Source organism: Archocentrus centrarchus, chromosome 19 (genome assembly GCF_007364275.1).
Source record: "Archocentrus centrarchus isolate MPI-CPG fArcCen1 chromosome 19, fArcCen1, whole genome shotgun sequence".
In the NCBI taxonomy this organism is placed as follows: Eukaryota; Metazoa; Chordata; class Actinopteri; order Cichliformes; family Cichlidae; genus Archocentrus; species Archocentrus centrarchus.
In genome coordinates, this window is record NC_044364.1 from 25,934,621 (window position 1) to 25,961,927 (window position 27,307).

General features: G+C 39.3%; 2 protein-coding genes across 3 annotated transcripts in view; both read left to right on the forward strand.

Moving 5' to 3' along the window:
- Positions 1-5,128, forward strand: part of llgl2 (LLGL scribble cell polarity complex component 2) — a 66,408-nt gene extending 61,280 nt beyond the window's left edge. Inside the window, exons 23-27 of one of the 2 annotated variants that reach the window (XM_030754823.1) lie at positions 2,040-2,065; positions 2,290-2,337; positions 2,685-2,727; positions 3,360-3,427; positions 3,528-5,128. In XM_030754823.1, coding sequence (XP_030610683.1) covers positions 2,040-2,065; positions 2,290-2,337; positions 2,685-2,727; positions 3,360-3,399 — 157 coding nt within the window. In that variant the 3' untranslated portion in view covers positions 3,400-3,427; positions 3,528-5,128. The remainder of the gene's footprint in view (positions 1-2,039; positions 2,066-2,289; positions 2,338-2,684; positions 2,728-3,359; positions 3,428-3,527) is intronic. The other variant, XR_004021475.1, reaches the window with a different exon arrangement.
- Positions 5,129-11,713: 6,585 nt separating this feature from the next.
- myo15b (myosin XVB) overlaps positions 11,714-27,307 on the forward strand; it is a 142,673-nt gene continuing 127,079 nt past the window's right edge. Inside the window, exons 1-7 of the mRNA XM_030755367.1 lie at positions 11,714-12,463; positions 12,847-13,023; positions 25,046-25,155; positions 25,294-25,368; positions 26,315-26,408; positions 26,482-26,585; positions 26,700-26,763. Of these exons, the coding sequence (XP_030611227.1) occupies positions 11,714-12,463; positions 12,847-13,023; positions 25,046-25,155; positions 25,294-25,368; positions 26,315-26,408; positions 26,482-26,585; positions 26,700-26,763 (1,374 nt within the window). The remainder of the gene's footprint in view (positions 12,464-12,846; positions 13,024-25,045; positions 25,156-25,293; positions 25,369-26,314; positions 26,409-26,481; positions 26,586-26,699; positions 26,764-27,307) is intronic.

Here is a 27,307-nt window from a genome sequence, read left to right on the forward strand (position 1 = left end):
ACTTTGCTGCAAACTGCTCCAGTGCAAACTGGAGGCCACCACCTGATGAAGCCAACAGAATCACATCATCTGCAAAAAGCAGAGATGAGACAAAGGGCATCCCTGAGCCCTGAATCGAATACACATTTGAAACAAGTCCAACTTATTGCCAGCAATATGGACCGACCTCTCGTTGCAGTTGTACAGGGACTTAATACTCACGTGAGCGGAAACAACCCTCTCATCTGCCAGTAAAAACTCCCAACGTACAAACAGCAAGCTGATGGGATGGTAAATGGATAAATATGTTTATATAGTGCTTTTCTGCTCTACATGAGCACTCAAAGCACTTTATCCAGCATGTCTCTATCTAACATACAATATCACACTCCGAAGCATAGGAAGCAACTCGGGGTTCAGTATCTTGCCCAAGGATACTTAGACATGCAGACTGGAGCAGCCAGGGATTAAACCACCAATCTTCTGATTAGTAGATGATATGCTCTCCCCCCTGAGGTATTGCCACCCCACATACAGTGATACCCACCCCAGCCTACTGCCTCTCACCAAGGGCAACTACAGACTGGAACAAGAGTCCAGCCCCTCTCCCAGACTGGTTTCAGAGCCCAGGCCGTGCGTTGCGGTGAACCTGACTATATCTAGCTGGTACCTCTCAACCTCATGCACTAGCTCAGGCTCCCTCCCCCCATGTTCCATGTCTCAGTCAGGGACCTCGCAGGTGGTGGTCCTATGGGAGGGAAGACCCAGGCCTTTTCCAGGCCTGGCCTAGCTCCAGGGTGGGCCCCCAGTAGTCCTATCTGGGACAAGGTAAACTGCTCCCTTGGTGTTCCTCTTGTAAGGGCATAAATAAAAAATACCAAAATCAGTCACCAGCAGTCAGTGTGGGCACCATTAGCAGTACTGGATTAGAAAACTTGGCAATTTGAGCCAGGTGGCTGGATGGTGATGGTAGCTGCCAGGTTAAATTAGATTTAATACCACAATGTAATAATGCCAACAGAGTATATAAAGGACATTTAAAGATCCTAATGATTTTACTGTTGCCCCTGGTAAATCAATTAGTTAAAAAAAACACACACATTGAGGAACATGTCACTCATATATGCAGTATTCACTTTGCACACAGTATATCATGAAGCCAAAAGAGAGCACCAAGCTGCAGAGCTAGAAACTGCATACACCTGCAAGTGGAGTTGCAGGGAGTGGTAGCACTTTTTTGAAAATAACTAGCATTTGCTCAGAGCACAGATAATTCAGTAATTGAAATAAGGAATGAGTATTCCATACCTTCTCCATCTCCAGTGTGTCTCTTGAGAACATAACAGCTTAACTGCACTGAGTTGTAACTGTGCAGTCAGTACCACATCAAAAAGAAATTATATTGCCTTAATATAGTGGGTCCCTTGGATCCACCGCCTGTATGAGGGGACTTACAGGTGGACTGGGTGGCAGTCAAAGGCAGTTGCTTGGCGGTCCAATCCTCGGTTACTGAAACTGGCTCTTGTGATATGGAATGTCCTAAGAGGCAGTTTCTGGTGGGGGAGGAACCCAAGCTAATCAGTCCAAGCTAAGAGATAGTCGGGTTTGCCTCAATGCCTGGAGTATTAAACAAACTCAGCTAAAGAACATAACACATCTCATTTCCTTTTCCAAACGTACAAACCAGTGGTTCCTGCATAATTCCTACAGATATGCTTTCCACTCTGAAGTAGTGCGTGTGTTAGTGTTTTGTTAAGTCTGTGATCATGATCTTTGTGTTTATTTTTATCATAGGTGATTCTGGCTTTTATGCATGCTTGTATTTTGTATCTTCTGGTTTTTCTCTTAATGTTTACAAGTAGCATCAACCTGCAGATTGAATTAGCCAAAAAATTACATGCATGCTCATGGTATATTGTGCATTGTCCCTTTTTAATTAAAATAATATTTTAATGACATATTAATATTACATTTTAAAAATCACAGTCATTGTTGATAGTGTGACACCCTTATTGTAGAATGTGTTTTCATAACTTTTTTGTGTTCTTTGTCCTTTTTAGAACCAAACATGACAGTGGAGATGCAGGTAAAATTATTTAAAAAAACAAAAAAAAAATACACACACACAAACAGCATTGTACCTAAATGTGCATGTGCCACTGGGCGCAGTAACACTACATATTCAGATGTAGTGTTCTGTAATGTTGTTTAACTCTGTGCTTATGTCTAATGTGCTGTCTGTTTTTACACACACCTTGTTTGTGGCTGACTGTGTTGACGTGCCCTCTGACTGCTGCCTGTGTGTTCCAGAAAGTACAGCTAAACATGTTATGGAGCATGCTTTGCTGAATGATGAGAGTGAGTACTCAAGATAAAAAGGCAGGAGAATGTACTGAATCATAGACCTGAAAAGTCAAACAGTAGGTCCATCAGACACTGTACTTGGTCAAATGAAGTCTGGCTTCAGTTGTAATTGCATTGTGCACTGCCTTTCTTAACTGGTATGCCAACTTCATGCTCACATTGTCATTAGACACATTTAGATTAGACAGCTGGGAACCATATATAACCTATTGCATGATTCGTACTTTCTTTTCATCCCAGTAAGCTGTCTTGTTGTGACTGAGCTAATGCCTCCATGTCATGAAGCGTGGTGTAGTTGTAAGCCATAGTTAGAATTTTTTATTTTTTTCCCCCACTTTCAGAAGTACTTCAGGAGATCCAGAAGTCATTAGAAGGAGATCAAATGTAAGTATCAGCAATACATCATTGGTGATGCATCATTCTTTGTAGTTTCCTCAACAATTAAAGAGGGTATGGACTAATGTTTGGGGTTAAAAAAAAAAAAAAGAAAAGTTAAACATATTTTAGATTGTTGGTAAATTTACTTGCTTACAACTTGCATACAAACAGTTTACTTGAAAATGGATGTAGTTACCTACGTATTTGCAAAACACAATTTTTCCAATTAACCTTGAAAAGTGAAGTGATGTGGTTCCTTGACTTTTCCTTCCAGATTGCTCATAATATTTCAACTTAAATCCCTGAAATTCTCCAAAAATGTCTCCAATGTTACATACTGGTTTTCAGCAAAATTAGTACTGTGCATAATGACCAGACACCTCCACTTTAGTTGCATTTGTTCAAAAGACATTGTTCCAGAAATCTTGGGTTTATTCAGATATAACATTCCAAACCTGTTCTTTATGGAAGAGCAGAAGAGGTTTTCGCCTAGCAACCTTTACAAAAAAGCCATACTTGCTCAGTCTTTTTCTAATTGTAGTATCATCAACTTTAACATTTACCATGCTGACTGAGGTGGTGAACATAAGTTGGACAAACCAGACATGTTAATGGATGCTGTCTTCTGTTTGTCAAAGGTCATTCCTGGAGAATAATGTGAAGAGTGCTGTAGCATGAAGAGTGTGTCTCAAGAGTTGAGGTGAAAGTGAGCAGCACTTGTATTTCTTTCCTATGAATACATGACATGTAATCAATTTTAGAATCCACATCTGTTGGTTCATGGTGTTTTTATGATGTCTCTTTAGAGGGAACTGACACTGATGTATGTGAAGCGGACTACAGCAACAGAGCTTGCCTCCTGTCTAGCTGACACAACCACTACTGATTCCTGACCCCTCTTCTCAGAGATTGAACCATCCCGCCGCTGACTCTACGCTGTCACAAGCCCCCTCATAGAGACACACCAATAGGCTCTTGGCAGATGTGCTTTCTGAACATCTAGGGCTTTGAAGACTCACTAACTGTGCAAAGAATGTGATGGAAAGACACCACATGTGCCTAAGGACCATACACTGTTGCCACAGCAGGGTCACACCCATTTAACCCAAAGTTACATGAGGCACATTACTGGCATGTGACCAATGCCATTTTCCTTCAAACCAGCCTTCTATATGTGCCACAGAAGCTACTTGTTGAAAATGTTTGATTTAAATACACTTATTCTTCTGACAGTGTTTATCACTACCAGCTCAGAATCTCTACTTTGACTTTGTTATACATCTTATTGGCCTTCATGTCCTAGAGATAAAGAAGAAAGAAATATGGTGGGGTGATTTTGAATTTTGAATAATACTGATCAATATTTTCTGTAGTATAGATTTGTGATTTGTTGTAGGGAAGTCCATTTTTGCCTGGATAAACATAACTAAATTATGTCCAAAATTATAAAATGCTAGATTAACAATAAGATGCTGTAAAAGTCAGATGAGACACCAAGTAAAAACGACAATATTTTAACATAAAAAAAAGTCACAGTACCAAAAAAATATATAAAGTTAAAAATGAATTCAAAAGACTGACAAACTTTAAGTTATTTTTAATTAACCAGAAGTCATAAACTGTTGAATTTTTACATTTCATATATCACTTTTTTTTTAAACACAGAAGTATAAAGTAACACAAGTTGTGCATTTTTGCTCTTTATATAAATCAGTTTTTTTTTTAATCTCATAAGTTCTGGTAATATTTTATTATATATTTTTTCAAAACTTTAATTTTAAATTTAGATCTAAAAATTTGGCACACTTAATTTTTTTTTTTTTTTTTTTTATTCTGGGATTAAGGAGCTTCCATATTATTCATAAGAACACTCAAGGAAAAATGTTCCGTAATGGCCCAGATGGAAAAATTATATAGAGAAGAAAGTTTGTGTATGCTGAACCACAGAGATTTTTTTTTTTTTTTGGACTTATTTAGTACCTTAGTAATAGCATTATACATTCTGCTAACACAGTCCTGCACCCTTCCCTCTATTGTAGTTTAAATGGGCCATAAGTACTTCTGCACTACTGCTGTTAATTTTTTTTTTCCCCTTGGGGAGATTTAATATAGGTTTTAGTTTTAATCATTTTTATTGCCAATAATGAATACTGTAATTTAGGAATGTAATTATAAACTATTGTAGTGAAAGCTTTCTAATGTATATACGACTGTACCCGTGGGTCTGTTGTAATTGGGGCTGGCTGCTATTTAGATCACACAAGGAAATATTTTGGTACTGTCTCTCACAATGCTGGGTGTTTTAGCATCAGTGTAGAATATATTTTTGTAGTGAACTGATTAAGAACCCAAATTTTTTAGTAACTTCACACTACAATTTTCTTGGATAAAATTGTTTTTCCCAAGAATTAAAGTGTCTGGTTGTACTTTTTTTGTTTTGTTTTGTTTGTTTGTTTTAATACATTTAATACATTTAATCTCCATTTTGTAACAGTCCCTTTTCACATCAGTTCTCTGGTATGCTGCAAAAAAATCCTTGATGGTGTATGTGAGTGTCTCCAAGTCTGTGTATGCTTGACTGAAACCACAACACTTGGACTCTGAACCAATTGTTTTAGCCTGATGACTTTTCAAAGGTCAGTGCTCCTTTTTAATGTCTCTTCCTCCAAAAGCCCAGCTATTTGAAGAGTGTAGCTGTCTGGTGAAATAAAGGAAGGCTCAGCAGTCCTGCATGATCCAAGAGATTTGATCATCCATTATAGAATGAGGCGCTTTGTCCAGAAATTTGGCTTGTCTGCAACCTGAGGTGTTGATCAACAGGGTGAGACAGTGTCAGAACCACTATCCTGGATGAAACCGCAAAGATCCATTAATACATCAGGAAGATGGCCACAAAGGATCACGTGCTTAGTGAGTACCTCAGGCAGCAGAAACCCGAGCAAGAACAGGAACCATCATGGAAGGGCAGGCTCCTGCACGGCATGCACCACCAACAAATAGAAGTGGCTGATATTGAAAAATTCAACCCAATAGCACAGAGGCACTAATCATGGCAGCACAAGAACAAGCTCTAAGCACAAGATTGATAGAGGCTGGGGTCTACCACTCAAGGCAAGACTCTAGGTGCAGGCTGTGCAGAAGTCTCCCTGAGACAATCCAGCACATAACAGCAGGGTGTAAGGTGCTAGCAGGCAGGGCATACATGGAACACCATAACCAAGCAGCTGGCACAGTAGTATGGCCTGGAAGTCCTGAGGTCAAAATGGGATATGCCTCTACAGGTGGTAGAGAATGGCCTAGCTAAGAACCTGTGGGGCTTCTAGATACAGAAAAACTGGTAATGGCTAACCAAATAGTCATAGTAGTGGTGGGCAAGAAGAGAACTCCATAGTGACAGATGTAGCAATACCAAGCGATGGCAACATCAAGAAGGCACACAAGAAGCTCAAGAAATGCCAAGGGCTGAGAGAAGAGCTAGAGAGGTTGTGGAAGCTGAACCTCTCTAGCTCTGTGTTTTGAAGTGCAGCAACAGTAGCCAAATGTGTAACAGTACCCAGTGTCAATTTAGTCTCTCACATTTTCTCAGGCATCTATCATGTGACAGTGACAGACGCAGTGTGTTCTGCAGCCATTTTTCCATCAGTAGAAATAACTGAAACAAGTGGTGCCAGGCACAACAAACCCTGCCACCAACAGACGTTTTAGTTGATTTGGAGGTTCTGTTTCACAAACATATCACTCTCCAAACATTCAGTCACAGAGATAACACATATGTCTTATTATCCATAATGTTCTAAGGTTGAACTAAATTAGCTTTCCTTTTAAGAAAGTTAAATTCAAGTAGCCTGCAAATCGAGCATGTGGACCAGATTCGTTTCTCTTTTAAACCAAATTTAAGCATGAAAAGATGCTTTCATTGACTGAACAAAAATACTATCAGCTTCCAGTGCTGATGGTATTCAGGCTTTTCACCAATTGGAAACATTTGGCACATGAAATGAAAAATAGGACAAAGAAGACCCAGGACCATTGAGCACCCTATACCAGAAGAGAATGGGAAAACATTCCTCTTGCAAAAGTGCAGCAGCTGGTCTCAGTTCCCAGATGTTTACAGACCGTTATAAAAGGAAGAAGACATGCTACACAGTGGGAAACATGGTCCTCTTCCAACTTTTTTGGGACTTGTTAGTGTGATCAAATTAGCTAATATTCTCCAAGAGTAGAAAATGTACTTTTGTAACATTTGATTTTTTTTTTCAATCGAGAATAAATTTGTTTGTGAGATAGTTATAGTTTGTGTTTATGAGATATTAATTACATTTTATGCAGCATCGCACACTGGGATTGAATTGGGGATTAATGGGTAGCGCTGAGATGTAGTGTTCTGGACGCATTTTGTAACTAGAAGTTCACCCCAGAAAACATCCAATAAAGTGGATGTGTGGTAGACACGTGTTTTAATCTTCTGAAACCACAAAAAGCCACATAGGAAAACATCTACCTCTGTAAAACAATTAGTCTGCCAATCATATAACATGTAGTGTATTGCCCAGTGCATTTAGACAGCACCCCATAATGTCAGCGGCTTCCCGCTGGAAAATCCTAAACCTCAAGTCCAGGAAGTAGTTCATGTTTGTAGGTATATAAGCATAGGATCAGGATGTGTGGCCTGGAAGTGAGGTTCTTTTCGTATAGGTTTGACTGTGGTAGAAAAAAAAAGTTACACTGTTATAACGACTTTCTGGGGACCAAGGTTTTTCTCTTATAATCAAAACAAAACAGTACAGTGACATATATGTTGACTGATGCTTCAAAAGCAAGTTATATTAAAAATTTTTGCTATAATGCTATAAACAAAATTGATCTGATCTGTCTCACACTCCACCCTGCCAGTTATGCTTACCCATGGTTGTAAAATATTCATTAGACAGACACCTTCTTTCATTGCTTTATTTCAAAGCGTCTTTGTTTTTAATATTGTCTCCAATATGCACAGCATAGCTTTGCATATGAGTATGGTGATTCTCTATGCTTTTGGCATCAGTTTGCCTTGGAAAATAGGCTTCAGAAGAGACATGAGTCCACTGAGAAGTGGACTCAGAAAAAAAAATTCTTAGTACTACATCTGGGTTGTATCCGTTATGATTTATTAAAAAGAGGTATATAATGTTACATTGCACGCTAGTGTAAATTTAATCAACAGTGTGCCTAAATATAAAAAACATTGTCAAAAAATACAGCAGTGGTTCATACAGTGCTCCAAAAAATTAAAGGAACACTTTGAAAATACATCAGATCTCAATGGGAATAAAAGTCATGCTGATATCTATACTTATATGGACTATGTAATCTGTTAGGAACAAAAGGATCCCACATCGTATGATGGAAATTAGAATTTTCATCCTACAGATGAATGAATTTAAATACATCCCAAAAATCAAAGTGAAGGAAAATTATGTGGTAGGATAGTTCATTTTGCAGCAGCTCAAAATGGTACTCAGTAGTTTGTCTGGCCCCCACATGCTTATATGCATGCCTGACAACACTGGGGCATGCTCCTGATGAGATGACAGATGTGTTCTGTGGGATCTCTTCACAAATCTAGAAAAGCACAACACGAGCTCCTGGACAGTATCATCAGACCATCTTTGACCTACCACCGATCTGGTCAAGCTGAATGATGTTACAGGCAGCATAATGGTCTCTACAGCTTGTCTGTCACATGTGTTCAGAGTGAACTTGCTCTCATTTGTGAAAGGCATAGTGCACCAGTGGTGGGCTTTCACAGTGCTGTGCAGTGCCCACTAGAGGATGCCTGGCCCTCAGACCATCCTCACAAAGTCTGTTTCTGATTGTTTGGTCAGAGATTTTTACACCAGTGACCTGTCATTTTGTAGGGTTCTGGCAGAGCTCATCTTGTTCCTCCTTGCACAAAGGAGCAGATAGCATCCGTCTGATGTATTACTTGCGGCCCTGTCCAGTTCTCCTAGAGCAACTACCTGTCTCCTGGATTCTCCTTCATCCTCTTGAGACTGAGCTGGGAGACATCCCGGAAGATTTCAAGTACCTGTGCAACCTCTGTAGGGTCCAGATATTGCCTCATGCTACCAGTAGTGACACTGACCCTATTGGTCAGAATAATGTTGATCTGAGTGAGTCAGTCTTCAAAATAAAAGATGAAAGCAAATACAGAGCTAAACAAGAATAGTTAAGGTCTGTTTTAAGATATTGATAACATATAAAAGAGGTAACTCCAATATTCCAACACACACCAATGCAATCTTCCACACTGAGGAAACAGCCAGGTAACGAGCCCTCTTTCTCTCCCTGCTCTTCCTCATCCTCTCCTTTCCATCGGGTCATATTGTTGATGACTTGAAGCAGCACTTATCACCTTTCCTCCCACGCATTTAGCAGCTGTCTATATGAATGGTAGCACAGTGCACTAATCAGCCAGATAACTGAATAATTCAGAAGGCACTCTGTGTTTGTGTGTGCGCACTTGAGTGCATGCCAGTTCACCTTTGTCATTGTTGTGTGGCAGGCATACACTTTTGTTGGGTGTCCACAGCATATGTATCTGTGTGCTCTTTGTATAATTTTAGTGGGTGGGATATTTGTGTGTCACTACCCCTTAGCTCTCCTCCTGAGCACAGTGCACGTTTGGATCAGTGACACCAGCTCTTGAGGACAAGCCAGAGCACTTTTCAGCCCCCCAGCCATGCCTGGGTTTCACCTGAGAGGCCTGGTAAGCTATATTACACTGAAATGAGCTCTCTGCTTTTACCCCCAGGGGCACTGGCTATACAGCCACATTTATGCTAAGGTGAAGATAAAATGTATTTGCTGTTACATGAGCCGAGTTCTTTTCACCCAGCTTGGAAAAGATTTATAGTCTCTCTTTGCATTGACTTTCCTTCCTTGTGTTTTATCCTTATTCTGATATATTGGAGATTAATTGTAGCCCACAAAGTTAGCCTAGCAACGTCAGATAAATAGAAAATCAGGTCAGCTGTGGCTAAAGTAGGACTGACCCTAGTGTCTTTAGCCTGAGGGCAAGGAGGGACTTAAAGTGTGAAACATTGTATCAATAATGAAAGATGGAGTCAAGGACCTGGTTTCGTTCAGTTTGACTAGCATGTTAATCAACCTGCACCCTTTAATGGTCCATTTACTGAGATATTATATAATGTGTGAGGGATGTAGTTTTCCTAAGGCTTTACCTCCTACCTCTCTTTCTACCATCTCAATTTTCCAAATAAAATTTCAAATAACAAAATAAAAACAATTTAATTTTGTTTTTATACTTTACAGCTGAATTCAACTCTGAAGATCTGATTGCATGTTACCACTTAAATACCAAGCTAGAATAAATGCCATGAAGCAGAGGGCAAAAAGAAAAGAAAATTCTAAGAAGAATGGGTCCAAAACACGTCAGCCTCCTTCTCAAGTACCAGACAACAAACAAAAAAGAAGAGTATCTTCATTAACTCTAAAGGATGCAAAACCCAATGAAGTGAAAAGTAATGTAAGAAATAAAGGAGGTCAAAGGAAAAAGAGAGGTTTCAATCAAATGGAAACACACATAGAGGAAGAAAATGAAAAAACAGGAAATAGAAATTCACAGTTTCAACACAAGAAAGATAATAACTTTACAGATGGCAAAAGCAATACCACCAAACATCCACCAAAAGCACTTCTGGCCATACAAGAGACGATTAACAACAGACTCCTTGCTAAGCCTGAGAGAGAGAGCGTAATAGAAACTGAGGATGAGGAATCAGAGAGCGATGCAGGGAGCTCAGTGGAGGCATCAGAAAAGGAAATTAGTAATGGTGAGAAGGAGGAGGAGCAGAGTAGTAATGAAGAGCCATTTGAGATACAGGAGAGTGAGGAGAGCAGTGGAGAATCTGAGGTGTTGAATGCTCAAAGAGATACAGAACAGTCAGCAAAGAAAGAATCAGACAAGGAAGAAGCTGAATCCAGCAGAAGTGATTCTAAGGGTAAAGAAAAGGAACAAAAACAAGAAGAGAAAGAAGAAGAACAGCAACAACAAGGCAAGAAGGAAGCTCAAGTATTTGAAACTATCAACAGTGATGGATTTGAAGACAAGAAGATAACCCGGGAGCAAAGGTATAAAAAGCCAGCTGCTGTGTTGCCTGCTTATAAAGCCAGCAGACAACACAGAAACAGTCTGTGCCCCTCAGAGCCTGCTCAAGGAATGAAATACAAAATGTTTAAAAAGACAAAGGCTGAAAAGACAGAAAAACAAAGGGCCAAAGCAGAGAATCTGAGGTTAGAAAAGGAAGCCAAGGAAAAGGCCAAGGAAGAAAAAAAGAACAAAAAGAAGCCAGAAAAAGAGTACAAACTTAGTTATGCAATAGAGGGGGTTCAGCCTTCAATGGGCCCTTCTCTTAGGGCTGACCGAGCAAAAACTGAGACCCAGTTAACAGATGAAATAAGAAATATCACAGGGAAAGATTCCCCTGTAGATGTTGATTCAGATAAAAAGGACGAAACTGAACCCGTACTGACCAAAGCCATCGAAGGTCAAAACCAAATTATGCTTCCCAAATCCAAAGATAAAGATCTCAATACCATTCTGGAGCCAGTGATGCAGCAGGATACTAAAAGTGTTATCACCAGGAAGTCACAGAGCTTGCTTTTGGGGAAAGTTAAGATAGCATCTCTCCAACACAAACCAACCATGATTTTGGCAAAGCCTAATGAAGAAGCATTAGAGAGCGACACCACTGATGTGGGGTCTAGTGGTTTTAAGGAACATTTGATTGCACAGAAAAAAGGTAAGACAACTTTGTACAGATTGTCTGGCTGGATTCAAAAGAAAATGCCACGGGAGTTAAACTTGAGAAAAAAGCTTTCTGCTTGGACTAAAGCTATTGGGATATCTCACTGGCTCTCAGTTCAAGCCAAAAACCAAAAACAAGGCCAGAGAAAATCTAAGGGCAATATCTTCAAACAAAGGATTGCTATGAGAGCTGCCAGTAAAGCCAGCCTGGCTAACAGGAAAAACAAGAGCTCCTCTGTGGACAAAATGGGTAAAGAGAGAGCAAGTTTCCAGGGCAAGGAAGAGGAGGGAACAGGAGACATAGTCCTAGGTGGTGAGAAAGAGGTAGAAGCCAGATATGCTGTGGTCTTCCCCAGGATGAACAAACTAAGCAAGGCAAAGATAACACAGGCACCTCAGGCAGCTCCTGAAACTTCTACTCCAGGAGAATCCACTACCTCAGAGCTCAAACCTCCAAAGCTAGGTGCCAAGCTTGTACTCCCTGTCAAACCAGATCTCAACCTGAAGTGCATTAAAAAGCCCTTGTCCATAGGGTTAAAATCAGTTGGATATGAGCCTAAGAGGAATTCTGGATCCTGTGGGTCAGAAGGATTATTCACCACAGATGATAGAAACGGCAAAGATAACCAAGGCATTCAAGATAGAGTCATTATGTTTCAAGTTGCAAGAGGGAAGCTGAACCCCTCCAAGATAAATATTACCAACATGTCCTTGTCAGGGGGAAAAATAGTTGGTGGCCCAACACAGGCAAAGGGGCAAGACCAAGAAAGCCATGATACAGCTCAGATGCCCAAATCTGCCACTCAGCCATTTCCAAATGGGGATGCCAGTGCAGAGATGTTTGGTGTTAAGTCTTTGTGTGAAGAAGAAGCAGACAGAGAAGTGGCCCAGCTGATGGGTGAGGAACGAATATATTCTATCACCAAACCAAAGGTACACTGGACTGGGAACCCACAAATGAGTGGAAACCCTCAGGTATGGCTTACATTTTTGTTGGTAGACTTTCAGCAAGCATTATTTAGCATGTGGCCAGAAGAAGTCAAGTACATGCATTTTGATATTAAAGTACTTCTGTAAGGCCAAGAATTATATTTGTGTACATCAAAATGAGGAAAATTTTTGTACATGGGTAGATGCAAACCTAACCCTAACTCTAGGTTGCCTGTGATCAGTTGGATGTTAAGATGGTTAAAGTGTGTAAAGTCTTAGTGAAATAACAATAAAAGGAGTGCTATTGTTGCCATAATAGCAATTAGGCAATTAGGCAGCTCAGGGTGATACGCTTCTTTCAGTCTCACTTTTCTTTTTGGGTTCAGGACTGGCTTCGTGCTGAGAACTTGTTACCCCATCAGACAGTGGAGAAGTTAACCAAATGGACAGTCTATGAGGATGAAGGCCAAGCCAGGACCATTCCAGCTCACAATGGCAGGGCACTCTGGGAATCAGAGGATCCCACCCAGGAGATGTTAGAGAGTCGACTAGTGAGCACACAGGTATTGATACGCTGTTTTAATATAAAACTAAAAATCCATTTCTAACAGCAATGTTTAAATACTACTATTCCTTACACCCACAATACATTAATAGTTTGATAGGAGAAGGCATACTGACATGAGTTTCATGATATACAAATTGTCATCACCATTAATCAATGGTCAAGAATAGGCTAGCGGAGAGATATAATCTCTCCAGAGTGTCCTAGGTCTGCCCCGGGGCCTCCTTCTGGTGTGACCTGCTCTGAACACCTCACCCAAGAGGTGCCCAGGAGGCATCCTAGTCAGATGCTTGAACCACCTTTTGATGTGGTGGAGCAGCAGCTCTACTTTGAACCGCTCTTGAATGGTTACACTCCTCACCCTATCTCTAAGGGAGAGGTCAGCCACCCTTCGGAGGAAGCTCATTTCCGCAATCTCGTTCTTTCGCTCAGTACCCAAGGCTTGTGACCATAGGTGAGGGTAGGGATGTATAGTGACTGGTAAATTGACAGCTTTGCTTTCATGCTCAGCTCCCTCTCACCACGAGAGACCGGTGCAGCATCCACATCACTGCAGATGCAGCCCCAATTAGTCTGACAATTTCCTGCTCCCTTCTCCCATTACTCGTGAACAAGACCCTAAGATACTTAAACTCCTCCACCTAGGGTAGCAACTCATCCCTGAACCAGAATGGGCACTCCACCCTTTTCTGGCTGAGGACCATGGCCTCAGACTTAGAGGTGCAAATTCTCATATCAGCGGCTTCACAGTCAGCTGCAAACTGGAGGCCACCATTTGGTGAAGCCAACAGGACTGTATCATCCATAAAAAGAGATTAGACATTCTGAGGCCACCAAGGCAGAAACCTTCTGCCAATTGGCTGGACCTAGAAATTCTGTCCATAAAAATTACAGAGTCGATGATAAAGGGCAGCTCTGGCAAAGTCCAACACGCATAGAAAATGAGTCCGACTTATTGCCAGCAATAAAGACCAAGCTCTCATTGCGGTTGTACGAGGACTGAATGCCCCAAAACAATGGACCAAACACCCCATACTCCTGCAGCACCCCCACACGATACCTTGAGGGACGTAGTTGACTGCCTTCTCCAAGTCCACAAAACACATGTACACTGGGTGGGCAAACTTCCATGCACACTCGAATATCCTTGAGAGGGTAAATGAGCTGGTCCAGCGTTCCACAACCAGGATGAAAACCGCATTGTTTCTCTTGAATCTGAGCTTCAACTAATGGATAGCCCCTTTCTAGCACCCTGGCATAGATCTTACCGGGGAGGCTGAGGAGTGTGATACCCTGATAGTTGGAGTACACCCTCTGGTCCCCCTTCTTAAAGATGGGGGACCATCCCAGTTTGCCAATCCAGCAGCACTGCCCCAGATCTCCACATGATGTTGCAGAGACATGTCAACCAAGACAGCCCTGCAACATCCAGAGAGCCTTCAGGAACTTGTGTGAGTAGAGCACCATTTTCTAAGTTCTGCCAGAGGTGGGAGACTTCTGCCAGGCGTTCACCCGAGTGTCTACAAGATCTGGCCACAGATCTGATGATACGATTACAAAATCAGTCATCGACCTGTGACCTAAGATGTCATGGTTCCACGTGCACTTTGTGAACATCCTTATGTTCAAACATGGTGTTTATTGTGGAAAAACTGTGGTTTGCACTGAAATTCAATAACAAAACACCATTTGGGTCCAGGCAGGCCACTCCTTCCAGTGACGCCCCTCCAGGTTTCACTGTCATTGCCCACGTGAGCATTGAAGTCTCCCAGTAGGACGATGGAGACACCAGATGGAGCACCCTTCAGCACCCTGCCCAACACCTCCAAAACGGGTGGGTACTCTGAACTGTCATTTGGCGCATAAGTGCAAACAACAGTCAGGACCTGTTCCCTGGCCCAAAGGCGCAGGCAAGCAACCCTCCCATCAACCGGTGAAAACTCCAACATACAGGCAATAAGCCGAGGAGAAACAAGAATAGCGGCTCTGCTCTGCGCCCCTCCCGAATGACTGCACTCAGCCACCCTTCACAGAAAGCTCATTTGCGCTGTTCTTTTGGTCACTACACAAAGCTCGTTGCCATAGGTGAAGGTAGGGAAGTAGATTGACTGGTAAAGCAACAGCTTTGCTTTCTTTACCATGACAGGACAGTGCAGCGTTCGTGTCACTCCAGCTGCAGCCCCAATTTGTCTGTCAATCTCCCACTCACCTCTCTCCTCACTCATGAACAAGACCCCAAGATACTTGAACTTCTCCACTTGGGACAATATGTATCCAACATAATATCACAGTATTTATTCATTTATAGGTGCAAAAACCACATGTGCTTACAGATAGAAGAGCATTAACACATATTCCACATTCCAGTCTTTGAACATAATGACTCACCGTACAAACAACTCTCCCAACCCCCACACACTACAATTTTTTAACTATGCAATCAAGGGATTACAATATGCAAACACAAACACAAACACATTATTAACAGAATTTGTACAAAGTATTATATACATGTCTTAACACTAGTTAACTAACAATGTATGGATTGCATAATTTTAAAATGTGTTAAATTGGCCACCACAAACCACTTTCTATTAGGCATTTTAAATCTCTTTTTAAATTCTGCACTCTGAAAGTAGCACGCCAAAGAAGTGTCTACACCTTTGGATTAAAAAAAGAAAAAAGAATAATCAGCATCTCTGCTACAATAAATTTTAGGGGGAAAACCCTCTGCAGACAGGTAAGAGAGCCCACACTGTTCTTAAAAAAAGATAAAATAAAATAAAATCTGTAAAACACCCCAGAAATATTCTGGCAGCTGAGGTTCCAGAAAAATACCATAATAAAATAGATATTTTCTGTTAAAAAATGCCAATATTCCAGCAGACTGATGCAGACAGGGATCCAGGGGTCATTTTACACTCAATGCATCAGATTTTAGATATGTATTTACAGCAATATGCTAGAATTTAACAGTTGTAGCTTTAAAATAAACATTGACATATATATGAAATTAAACTTCTCCACTCTATTATTTTTTTTTTTTTTTGCTTTTTTGGCCACAGCGGCTTTTGTTAGCAGTGGAGAGAGACAGGAAATGGGGAAAAGATACAGGGGAAGACACGCGGGCATATTGGCGACAGGCCGGGACGCGATCCCGCGCCGCCCGCACCGCGGCATATGTATGTGGTCGCTGGCTTCACCACTAAGCCACCCAGGCGCCCCTCCACTCTATTTTTATAGTCCTTTTGTGTGGAAAAAATTTTGAGGAAAAAAAAATTTAAAAGCGGTCCTACATATTTGTTTAATATGTGCATTGAAGGACATATCATGGTCAAAAATGACTCCAAGATTTCTCACAGTGTTTCTGGAGGCCAAAGTAATGCCATCCACAGTAAGTATCTGGTTAGACACCATGTTTCTAAGATTTGTGGGGCCGAGAACAAGAATTTCAGTTTTATCTGAATTTAGAAGCAGGAAATTAGAGGTCATCCAGGCCTTAATATCTTTAAGACATTCCTGCAGTTTAACTAATTGATGTGTGTCATCTGGCTTCATTGATAGGTAAAGCTGAGTATCATCTGCATAACAATGAAAATTGATGCAGTGCTTTCTAATAATACTGCCTAAGGGAAGCATGTATAATGTAAATAAAATTGGTCCTAGCACAGAACCCTGTGGAACTCCATAATTAACCTTAGTGTGTGAAGAAGACTCCCCATTTACATGAACAAATTGGAGTCTATGAGATAAATATGATTCAAACCACTGCAGTGCAGTACCTTTAATACCTATAGCAAGCTCTAATCTCTGTAATAAAATGTTATGGTCAACAGTATCAAAGCTGCACTGAGGTCCAACAGGACAAGAACAGAGATGAGTCCACTGTCAGAGGCTCTAAGAAGATCATTTGTAACCTTCACTAATGCTGTTTCTGTACTGTGATGAATTCTGAAACCTGACTGAAACTCTTCAAATAAACCGTTCCTCTGCAGATGATCAGTTAGCTGTTTTACAACTACTCTTTCAAGAACCTTTGAGAGAAAAGGAAGGTTGGAGATTGGCCTATAATTAGCTAACACAGCTGGGTCAAGTGATGGCTTTTTAAGTAGAGGTTTAATTACAGCCACCTTGAAGGTCTGTGGTACATAGCCAACTAATAAAGACTGATTGATCATTTTTAAGATTGAAGCATCAATAATTGGAAAGACTTCTTTGAACAGTCTAGTAGGAATGGGATCTAATAAACATGTTGATGGTTTGGAGGAAGTAACTATTGAAGTTAACTCTGAAAGATCAACTGGAGCAAAAGAGTCTAAACAAATACCAGCAGTGCTGAAAGCAGCCGAACATGAAGAATAATCTTTGAGATGGTTATGAATAATTTTTTCTCTAATGTCTAAAATTTTATTTGTAAAGAAATCCATGAAGTCACTACTAGTTAACGTGAAAGGAATACTCGGCTCTACAGAGCTCTGACTCTTTGTCAGCCTGGCTACAGTGCTGAAAAGAAACCTGGGGTTGTTCTTATGTCTAGACCTCAGAGATGAGGAAAAACATGGTTGGGTTTAGTTCTACCTCCGATAGGGGTATCTCGAAAACTAAAGCACTTTTTGGCAGTTTGTCATTAGGCTATAAGTCAGCATTACTTTGAATATGCAGAAGAAGCTTTAATTTTACAGTTATTAAGTGTTCACTTGGTGCAATTTCTTTTGTTGAAATATTTAATGCACTGCATCAGTTGGTCTTTCTAGTTTAACAAATGCACTTTTGCAAATACATCTAAAATGTTATAGAAGACTTTACTGTTGCAAAAAGTTATTATTACATTTTTTTTATTAAACATATGTGTGGTGAATAGATGCCTTGTTAAAAATATTCTGGTCAAGGTTTGGACCAAATGTTAAAATTTGCAATGCACTTGAATTATTTTGCTCATCAATAAATGATACAGTATAAAGCCTTGTGAATTCCTTTATTTATTTTTTTGACTTAGTTCAGGTGTTAGCATATTTAGAGTTAAATCTCAAGAAATAATATAAGTAGGGGGTCTTCTCAAAATTTTCAAATCTGGCCCAGAAGAAAAAGTAATTGAATAGGCCTGCTGTACAATATTCCACCTTGTAAAAAAAAAAAAAAAAGTTCAAGGAAATAATTAAAAAGACCAAAAATTACTGTACAATTCATGGCCAAGATATTTAAACTTCTGACCACAACTGTACATAAAGCAGCAATTCAGATCCATTTAAATATTTGTTAAATCAGTATTTCCAAAACCAAGTTGTAGTGATATTGTTTTGTGTAACAAAGACAACTGTGTGACTACATGTCTAATACAAATTAACAATGAAGAGCCCCAGGAAGAATAGAGTGCTTTGAAAGGATTTCCTTCTTATTTTAGATGTCTTTTTGAATTTTTGTCACACTTACATATTTCAGATCATCAAATTAATTAATTTTTATTATTAGACAAAGTTAATACAAAATTCGGTTTTTAAATGATGATTTCATTTATTAAGGGCAAAAGGCTATCCAAACCTAACTGACTCTGTGTGAAAAAGTAATTGCCCCACTAGCAGTTAATCATGGTTATGGTTCATGATTTTTTGGAAAGCTGAGTTAATTTTCACTAGCTACACCCAGGTCTTTACCAGACCTGTTGAATCAAGAATTCACTGACAAAGTGAAGTAGGCATAAAAAAATCTCAAAAAGCAACACATCATGCCACAGTTCAAAGAAACAGTTGATAAACCATGTCATTGACTTCTATTTGTCTGGGAAGGGTTATCAAAGCCATTTTTAAGGCTTTAGGACTCCAGCATACCACAGGGAAAACCATTATCCACAAATGGAAAAAAAACTTGTAATAGTGGTCAACCTTTCTAGGAGTGGCCTGCCTACAAAACTTACTCTAAGGCTGCATCAATTACTCATCAAGGAAGTCACAAAAAAAACCCAGAACAATATCTAAGGAACTGGAGTGTTCATCATATAACAAGAAAGAGAAAGGACAAAAATGGCATCCATGGTGGAGTTCCAAAACAAAAAACACTGCTGACCAAAAAGAACTTGTCTCACATTTGCCAAAAAACATCTTAATCCCCCAAACTTTTGGAAAAAATATTCTGTGTACTGACAAGACTAAAGCTGAACTTTTTGGAAAGTTTGACTCCCATTACATCTGGCATAAAGCTACAGTAACAGTATTTCATAAAAAGAACATCATACCAACAGTCAAGCATGGTAGTGGTAGTGTAATGGTCTGGGGCTGCTTTGCTGCTTCAGGATCTGGACAACTTGCTGTAATTGATGGAACCATTAATTCTGCTCTCTGCTAAAAAAAATCCTGAAGGAGAATTAAATGTCCAGTTCATGCCCTGAAGCTCAAGCCCATTCAGGTTATGCAGCACAACAATGATCCAAAACACAAAAGCAAGTCAACCTCCGAATGGCTAAAAAACACAATCCCCCCTGGTTTTGGGGTAGCCTAGTCAAAGTCTGGACTTCAATTGAATTTAAGCCAATCCACAAACTTAAATAGGCCATTCATGCTCGAAAACCATCCAATCTGGCTAAATTAAAATGATTCTGCAAAGAAGAATCTGCCAAACACAAAGTAAACAGCAGGAAGGGGAACTAAACAGAAAAAAGGGCGAAGACACAGGGACAAAACAGACATGGGGAAAACAAGAGCAAAGGGAAACACAATGAAATAACAGGAAAACAAAACAATAACAAACCGAGGATCTAAACTGTAAGAAAATCTAAGAAAACATAAATAGAAATACAACAAAACAGAACCTCACAGGAAACACAAAAACACTGACCCAGGCCCAGTGGCCCAGGACCATGACAGAAAGACTGACTGCCAGTAATTATTGCAGTTCTTGCAGCCAAGGGTGGCACAACCAGTTATTAGGTTTAGAAGGCAGTTACGGTACTTTTTAACATAGAGCCAAGTAGCTTTGGATAACTTTATATGAAATTATCAGTTAAAAACTGCATTTTGTATTTACCCGGATTATTTCTGTCTGTTATTAAAATTTGTTTGATGATCTGAAATGTGACAAATATGCAAAAAAAAGACAAAATCAAGAAGAGAGCAAATACTTTTTACAGCATTGTAACTAAGACTAAGGCTGAAACTGATCCTAATAAAACAAGCAAATAGGTCACCTACCGCCACAATTGTAACACTATAGAGGTTTACTGGAGCTTGCTGAAAATGTTTGTACAGACTGAGTGTGTGTGTGTGTGTGTGTGTGTGTGTGTGTTTTTTTGTTTGTTTTTTTTACATTTAAGTGATCTCAGAACAGAAGAACTTTCTTCGGTTTATAGCCTTTTTATTTACATGCCAGCATTATATACAGGAGAATTATAACCCCAGGATGCAGTTAGGTCCATAACTGTTTGTACAATGACAATTTTACATTTTAAATCAATGAAGATGTGACTGTTAAACACTTGAACTGTAGTTTAAGGGGTTTAACAAAAGTAGTGTATTAACTAGCTGTTCCAGATGTTGGACATCCATTTAGTACCTGTTCACTTGAACTCTCAATATGATGTCCAAAGAAATATAAGTGAAGGAGGCTATCATTAGGTTGAAAAACCAAAATAAATCTATCACAGCAAAGTCTATAGTGGTCATATCAACAATCAGGTTCATTCCGAAACTAAATAAATAAAAAAGGCACACACCGGCCAGCTCAGCAACACCAAAAAGCCCGGAAGACCACAGTAGACAACTAAAGTGGTTGATCACAAATTCTTTCCTTGGTTTAAGTAAATGTCAAAGAATGTCAAATCATTAAACATCAAGAACACTCTCAAGGAGGCAAATCACTTGTTATGGAAAAAAAAAATCTTTGGATAGATGAAACCAAGATAAACTTGTACTGGAAATTATTTGTTAATCTAATGAATGATTCATCTCATTCAAAAGCTATCAAAAACACCTTTAACTACTTTATACAGGTCAGTTCATCATCCTGTGTTCAATTCTGTTTGTGCAGCACAAATGATTCATTAACCAATGATGTGACTATATCCACTAAGTCCCCTTGGGTTAGCCACTCAGTTTCTGCATACAATATTCTGATTTCAGTAACTAATGTTAGAAGTGTGAGAGCCCAGACTGTTAGCTAATGATCTGTGTATTTAAGAGACAAACCCCATCTCTAGTACAGAAAAGTCTAGCCAGCGTGCTCAGAAAACAATAGGACACAAAAGACTTGCTGCTGGTTTATTTATTTCCTGGTCTGTGTAGATACAATAGAGCATAGAACACGCAGCAACACACTGTCATGAGGTTGCAGTATATCAGTTATCACTCTGTTCCACTGCAGCAAAGTGGATTGGTTACCTGGTGTGGAAAGCGTTTGAGCAGAATGAAGCATTAGGACCAAAACAAAACACCTTAAACCATTATGGACTCCAGAGAAGATCAATTCCCTTTCTAAAAAGCTAGCTCTATTCAGTGTTAGCCAGACTAGAAGATGGCTGTGGAGAGAAGGTAAGGGCTGAGCTGTCTGTAATTCATGGTCATGACTGGAAGGTAAGGGCCATGGTTCTGGCACCCCTACAAACGCATGTCTCTAACCTTTACAGGTGATGATGCCTGGCAGCCAAAGTGCTGTAGAGATGGATGGGGTGGAGGATCTTTCCCAGCTGGAGTGAGTTCTCACACACACACACACACACACACACACACACACACACACACACACACACACACACACACACACACACACACACACACACTCTTTATCTTTTAAAACATACAAGCTTCAACCTGTTTGTCTAATGTTATAGAGAGGTGTGCGAGAGCTCTGTGCTTCTGAATCTGAAGAAGCGGTTTCATCGTGACTGCATTTATGTAAGTTTTATTGACTTTAACACTATCTTACACAGAGTTCATATGGAAAACAGATATAATTTGTGATATATTATCTACCTTTTAAACCACACATCAGAACAATTTTATTCAAATATTCCAAACATTTTTTCCAGTCTCAACAAACCATTCAAACTATTTTTAAATGTTATATACACACACATTGATTTTAGCACCAGACATTCAAGTTCAGTGAATGTTGTCTGAATGTTCATTGTTTGCTGGGACCTTATAATAGCCATTACAAATAAAAAATGTAATTTGGTTATGTCATTAGTATGTGTAATAAAATTTGTATTAAATATAGCTTACATTATAGTATTAAAGCTTATAAAAGACAATAACAATTTTATAAATTATATTATGTATTTGTTAATGATAACCAAATATTACTGTCATTTTTTTAATGAAGGTTTCAGTGAGCACATTCTCATTTCCAAATGCTGTACTTCTGTTTAGTTATAGACACTGAGACACAAGTTTTATTTGGTGCATGTGTCACAGCACTAGTGAGAGGTCTCTCAATCCCAACTCAACATATTTTACAGCTATTAGTGAAAGTAAATGGACTAGTTCTTATATAGCACTTTTCTACTCTGTCAGAGCACTCAAAGCACTTATACAACACGTTTAGATTTACCATTCACACCCATTCATACAAGCACTTCCATGAGTAACTAAGCTAAGTGCTTTTATTATCTAACATTCACACACATTCATACTCCAAAGTGTATGTCGGAGAGCAACTTGGGGTTAAGTATTTTGCTAGTAGGGTTAAGGATTCACTGGCATGCAGCCTGGAGTAGCCAAGAATCGAACCGCCGACCTTCCGATCAGTAGGTGACCTGCTCTACCTCCTGAGCTACAGCCACCCCAAACATCATAATAAAAAAAATAAAGCAGTAAAAAGGGCAGAACAGTGGTGGTTCTTATAAACAGCTGCGGTACCACTGGCAAGAAGTAAATTATATCATATCATGTAGTTCCTGGATTGATGCAGTGCTATAAACATCAACAAATATAGAAATTGAACAAAGTCTGAGTCCACCGCTGGAAGACTTAGTAAGACCTGAAGGAAAGACAAGAGAAATAAAAGAAAGGGGGAAACACATACATCCTCCTAGTTTAAAGAGATATCAACACTCTTTTCAGTGCACATTTTGCAAATTGCAGTCTAATAAGATTCACACTCACATACATGAACAGCTGGGCCTCACCAGGTAGTACATGCACCGCATATTATCACAGTGGCTAGGGTTCGATTCTGGTTTGGGTGCTTTGCTGTAGATCAGGGATCCTCAAATCCAGGCCTCGAGGGCCGGTGTCCTGCAGGTTTTAGATGTGTCCCTGATCCAAAACACGTGAGTCAAATATAGAAGTCATTAGCAGGACTCTGGAGAACGTGACTGCATCCTGAGGAGGTAATTCAGCCATTTGAATCAGGTGTTGGATCAGGGACACATCTAAAACCTGCAGGACACCAGACCTCGAGGCCTGGATTTGAGGATCCCTGCTGTAGATCATCCTCTTGCTGTCCTGTGTCTACTGCCTCTGTTCAATAAAGTAGGCACATCAGCATCTTTTAAGACTGTTAACAGCTGTCCCAAATTCAGTGCAGCATGTGAAAAAAATTACAGACTGTGATAAGCTGACCTGTACTTCTGCTGCACTGAAGTTTACTGTTTACTGGACTGAATTCAAAAAGATATAAGCAGGCAGATCAGATTAATCACTTAGTCATAAGTTCTAGTCCAGTCCTTAAATTGAAATGTCTTCTAACATTGGCCATTAACACCACAGCCTGCCCTGCACCAATCCAACACACTGCATCACTGTGAATGTCACTACAATGCTTCAAACTATCCGCTTTAGCTAAACTGTACTAAACTGTATAATACTTTCATGCAACCTTTAGCACACAATTATATTTAAACTTGCAGACACACTGGTCCAAATGGCACAGTTTGTCTTTGCTGATATTTGTTGAGCTGTTTGAAACATTTCAAATTGCCTGCCAAACGCACACACACTCTGTTAATGCTGGCTCATTTTTCCATAATACTAGCCAGCTAGATGCCAAAGTTCCACAACACTACTGAATTAATATCTCCATGCTATCAGCTGGAAGCGACACCAAGCTCCATGACAATAAAAATTACCTCTGTACTGTACCAAGAATTAAATGGATTTTCAGATGAGATCACTCACTAACTGAAGGGTGCTCAACAACAAAAAAAAAATTAGCAATTTACAAATTAATGACTGTTTCCAAATGTCTACATTTGACCTGATGGTAGCAACATATCTCAGTACAGTACCTATGTCCATTGGGTACCTATGGGAGAAATGGCTAACCTAGCTCTGTCCGGAAAACAAATACCAACACCCCTTACTCAGAGATGAACACACACACACACACACACACACACACACACACAAATGTGTGATTTTATAACTACTGTCTCTCACTTTAAAATGTGAATTTTGTGAAATTTAATGGTAAAATTCAGCTTAAAACACATTGTATTTCAAAATTAATATCATATCAATTTCAATTTCAATTGTAATTAAACCAGAACAGATAAACACAGCCACACTTAGAAAGATAATTCCTAAAAGCTATGGACTGTAAATAATTTTCAGACTGTAAATAATTTTGTTGGGAGCATCACTGCTCCCAACAAAAACCACAATAACCTACACAATGTAGGATAATATATAATATACTGTAAATAGTCCGGCCTGTTAAGGTTCAACACACAGGCACATCATGTACATTGTATATAGTGTTATTATTAGTAGTATTAAGGTTAATCTTGTTTGTTGATTTTATATATATATACTGTATATTCTTTTCTTAATAGTGTAAATTATTATATTTTTATTTATATTTATAATAACTGCGGCTGCTGTTACACCCAAATTTCCCCTCTGTGGAACAATAAAGGCTGTTTCTTCTTCTTCTTCTTCTTAATAATCAAAGAAAAGAACAAATAATTAGCTTTCATTTTTCCAAATGGTAATTCCTGCAAGCCTTGCCACATGAGACAAATATATTTTTTTTCTCCTAAAATAAATATAAATATGTGCAATTTTCTTTTTGTTTTCCCTTTTTTTAAACAGACTTACATCGGAAACATGTTACTGTCCCTGAACCCGTTCAAGCCTCTTGGCATTTACACGCAGGAACTGAGACAGAAATACCGGGGCAAAGAGCAGCATAGAAATCCACCGTAAGCAAATATTCTTCACACTACAGTAGATTTTCATGTCTCATTAAATATTGAAAGGTTTGAGTCTCTTTAGAATATCTGTCCTCCTTTTGTATTTTATATTGCTCATATTTAATGTTTTGTTGTTCTCTCCTTCAGACATGTTTATGCCATAGCTGACTCAGCCTTCAGCCTTTCTCAAACCTCCACACAGGAGCAGTGTATTGTTATAAGGTAGTTATAAGTTGTTATAAGTAGATTACACAATTTGATAGACAGAAAATAAAATTTTTTGCACCAAAAAGGTGATTCCCGCCAAAGGGATAATAGCCAAAAACTTGGCATAACTCAGTATGGTGTGCAGTGTATCCTTATGACATCTGACAAAACTGGACAAATGGAGGACAAAAGAAGAAGTGGTAGACCTAAAAAACTACAGCAGATGAACAGTATTTGAAACTAATTTCTTTAAGAAATAGGAAACATGCAGCAAAGGTCTAACACAGGACCTAAGAAATGCATTCAGTTCATCATTCTATAGTCTTGACAAAAGGGTGACTGTCAAGAAGCCATTAAGGAAGTGAAATACAGAGAAAATGTTGAGGTACGTCAAATTTCACAAGAACTGGACTGAAAATCAGAGGCAACAGATCTTATTGAGTGATAAATCCAAGATTGAAATTTTTTGTGTAAATCGTCCATGTGTACAGAAGTGCTCAGGAGAATCGTGTGTCTACAGCCACTTGTAAAACATGGTGGAGGCTCTGACATGGTTTGGGGCTGCTTTTCAGCCATTGGTGTTGGGGATCTTATCAAAACTGAAGGAATTATGAACACAAAGGACTACTCAGTAAGTAATTAGATTACAGTATGATCCACCATGCAGAACCATCTGCCAGCGGCTCCTTTTTCAGCATAACAATTCCAAACACACTGCCGATTCAGTAAAACGATACCTGAATAGAAAAGACTATTTATTTTTAAAGTTGAAAAAATTTTTTTAAATTTATTTTATTAAAAAAATTCCTTTAGCGCCAAAGGTATTTTGTTTTGTTTTGTTTTGTTTTGGGTAAACTGCCACAAGAACTACTGGATAAATTACTTTGACTGTCCATACTGTTATTTTATGTGGTATCTGTCTTTTATGTGTCTGTACATTTGTCCTAACCTTCTTGTGTAGTGGCCAGAGTGGTTCAGGGAAGACTGAAGCTACCAAACTTATAGTCCGATACCTCAGCTCAATGTATAAAGGCAGAAATGACAAACTCCGACAGGTAGGTCAAAGTGCGTCTGCTGTTCAGCTATTTTTGTCTGTGACTCACTGGTTTCTTTCTCTTCCCCAAACAGCCCATGGAGGTCTTTCCAATCCTAGAGAGTTTTGGGAATGCAAAGACTATCCTCAATAACAACTCCAGCCGCTTTGGCAAATACCTCCACATCCACATTCTCAAGTGAGTTTGCCATACTTTACTCTTTGTATATTTGTATTTTTAATATTTCTGGTCCTACTAGCCCTGATGGGACTGGTTACAGCTGTTTTATTTGTCTCTTCTTTTGGTTGGCAGTGGAGTTGTTGTCGGGACTTCGCTGTCCAAATATCTCCTTGAGAAGTCCAGGGTTGTTTTTCAGGTGAGAACATCGAGTGAAGATGTGCTGTGGGAGGCTGCTACTTTTCCAAGAGATGCATTTTTAATGAGGCTGAAATTGTCACAGTAGCAATGGTCAGTCTTTGGAGTCAATGGTCTTAGTAATTGTTAGGATTGCCCAGAAGGAGCAATCACTTTAGAGATATATTTAGTCTAGTGCCAGCAGTAAGTCAGCAGTAAGTTTTCAGCTAGCAGGTGAAACTATGTGAAGTTGACATGACTTTTTGTTTTGAACTTGAAGCGTTTCCAAACATTCTCATTCACAGAGTCTTGAATCCAAAGATTCAAAATTCCCAGAGAATGAATCCTCATTCTCTCCCAACTACATACACTACTACAATATATAGGTCCAAGTTACATTTGCTGTTATGGTTGCTTTCCAACCCCTAAACAGTGTGAAGCTGGAATTTGGCAAGTGTTACTAAAGAACACGATAAGCTTAAATTCAAATTGATGACTTCTTCTGTTGAATCTGAGAAGTAATATTTACTTTTTCAAAGTGTTATCTAAATTGACTTTCATTTCAA